Source organism: Chinchilla lanigera, unplaced genomic scaffold (assembly GCF_000276665.1).
Source record: "Chinchilla lanigera isolate Chin_1 unplaced genomic scaffold, ChiLan1.0 scaffold00012, whole genome shotgun sequence".
Lineage (NCBI taxonomy): Eukaryota > Metazoa > Chordata > Mammalia > Rodentia > Chinchillidae > Chinchilla > Chinchilla lanigera.
In genome coordinates, this window is record NW_004955413.1 from 532,891 (window position 1) to 535,171 (window position 2,281).

Consider the following 2,281-nt stretch of genomic DNA (forward strand, 5'->3'; position numbering starts at 1 on the left):
GGCTCGGTCGGGGCCGCGGCAGACCCCGGGGCGGGCCGCGGCCGGCGAGGAGCCTTGCGCTGGGGCTCACAGGGGCCGGCGGCCAGATCGCGCCAGTTTGCACCCTTGAAACGAACCTTAGGACTGGAGTACGGGGAGACACACGCGCACACGCACGCACACACACACACGTGTTTATTTTTAAGTGGCGTGGTGCCTGGATGTACCAGCAAAGAGGACGGGCTTTTGCGGAGAGTGGGAACTCAGCACTTTCTGTACTTTTAGGGGGCCTGCGTCCCTGAAATTGGCAGAAGGCGGGGAGGAGGAAACTGTCACCGTTATCAAGGACATCCCAGAGAAAACGTCAACTTTTCTAGCGCTTACATATTCTTAGGTCTTTAGGAGAAAAAGAGTAAAGTTTAAAAGCTGTTTGTCAGAAACTTACATTTAGGTTGATTTTTTTTTTTTTTTTTAATGACTAGAGCCTACACATATTTTTAAACCCAAGGAGCTGTAGTAATTTTCTGGCCAGAATTGGAGGATGGAGAACATCGTCTTTTCGAAGCTCCCCGCTCCCCCGCCCCGTGTAATGTTTTTTATATTTGTGTGGATAGTTTCGAAAAACACGTTTTGCATTTAATTTTCTTCTTTGGCCACACTTGTAAGGTTTATTGTGTTATTCTAGAATCCAAATTAATAAACGGAGTCTCAGGGCAATATAGTGATTTATACAAGGGGAAAAACTAGTTTCTTCTTTTGGAGAGGGGAGGCATAGTCACCTGTCGTTGTAGACTGGCTTTGAACTCACTGTGTAGCTTACGCTGGCCTCCAACTTGCCCTGCCACTAACCTCACACTTGGAGCAGCAAGACTTAAGAGTCAAGGCCCAGCCCAGCTCTGCCACATCCTAATTGTATGACCCAAGGCAAGTCATTCTTGACTTTAGGATCTTGGTTTCCTTACTTGTCAAAAGGAGATCGTAATACCACTGAAATCATGTCAAAGGGGTACTCAAGTAGAGAAGGTAGCATTCACTGTTGCTAGTTTTTAGCCCTTAAATAAACATATTTTTACATTGGTGGTAGACAGCCAGGCTCTCCTGCCTCCCCTTTAAGCCCACTCAGGCAGCCGCCTGTGAAAGAATCCCTCCTCCTTCGTGGGAAAAATTCCACAAAATTGCTGCCAGAGTGTCAGAGAGAAATAATATTTGGCAAGGATGTACTGTTCTGGGTGATACTGTTTGGCCTCATATGGCACCTGAAAGCTGTGCTGGCCCAGAAGTAGCTTTCTGACATTTCTGCATAAAAGGGTACAAGGTTTTTTTGAGTTATGATGGCACTGGAAAAGTGATTAAAAAAAAGTTTCTTTTCCCTCCTGTCTTTTACATAGCTCACTTGACTCTCTGCCTGGTAACCCAGGTGTGTCCTCCCTGCATAAATATGTGCTCCTGTGTTAAGGAGCTTCCTCAGGTCAGAAGTGAGAAGGGGGACCTTTTTTCAAAGTTTCCTTTTTTCTGCCTCAGTGATTTGAAACAGGCATTGAACTTGTCCAAAATTAAATTTGAAAAATTGCTCTTGTTTTATAGTGATAGCGAGGTCTATATCAGTTTTGGAATGGATGAAAAGGACCTAGGTGAGGGTTTGCTTTCTTGTGTTTTGTAGCCCAGGCTGCCCTCAAACTCCCAACTATCCTGCCTCAGCCTCCTTAATGCAGGTATTAAAGGTGTAATGGGCTGACCTGGAATGCCTGTGCTCAAGTGATCTTCAGTTTTCCCAGCTCAGCCTTGGGAGCAGCTGGGACTGCACACTCAGGCAGCTGCCGTGGAAAGCTTTGGAGATTGATATTTTTTAACATTCACATTTCCATAGTGTCAGAACCAAGGCCTATGCTAAACATGCAAAGTAAGCATTGATGGGTTTCCTCCTACAGGTGACGGAATTGGTCCTTGATAATTGCCTGTGTGTCAACGGGGAAATTGAGGGCCTGAACGACACTTTCAAAGAGCTAGAATTTCTGAGTATGGCTAATGTGGCACTACGTTCCCTGGCCCAGCTTCCCAGCCTAAGTAAACTTCGGAAGGTAAGTATAGATTAACATGTGAGCATCATGATTTCAGTGCCAAGGGCTATTATTTCTAGTTCTTCACCAAATGAAAGTATCATTTTGCCTGTTAATTAAAATTTTTGAAGTTTCTAGAGATAAGAGAAAGGGCTATGCAGGATTTTGGAATCTTCTCTAATCTTGCTTTTAGAAAATTTATTTATTTATTTATTTATTTATTTTGTCTTTTTGAGACAGGGTCT

The 2,281-nt window shown here is 44.4% G+C and overlaps 1 protein-coding gene across 1 annotated transcript in view; it reads left to right on the forward strand.

Annotated features, from left to right (window-relative positions):
• Positions 1–2,281, forward strand: part of Anp32e (acidic (leucine-rich) nuclear phosphoprotein 32 family, member E) — a gene marked incomplete in the record, with an annotated part of 18,765 nt that overhangs the window by 1,175 nt on the left and 15,309 nt on the right. Inside the window, 1 exon segment of the mRNA XM_013511470.1 lies at positions 1,908–2,057. Coding sequence (XP_013366924.1) covers positions 1,908–2,057 — 150 coding nt within the window.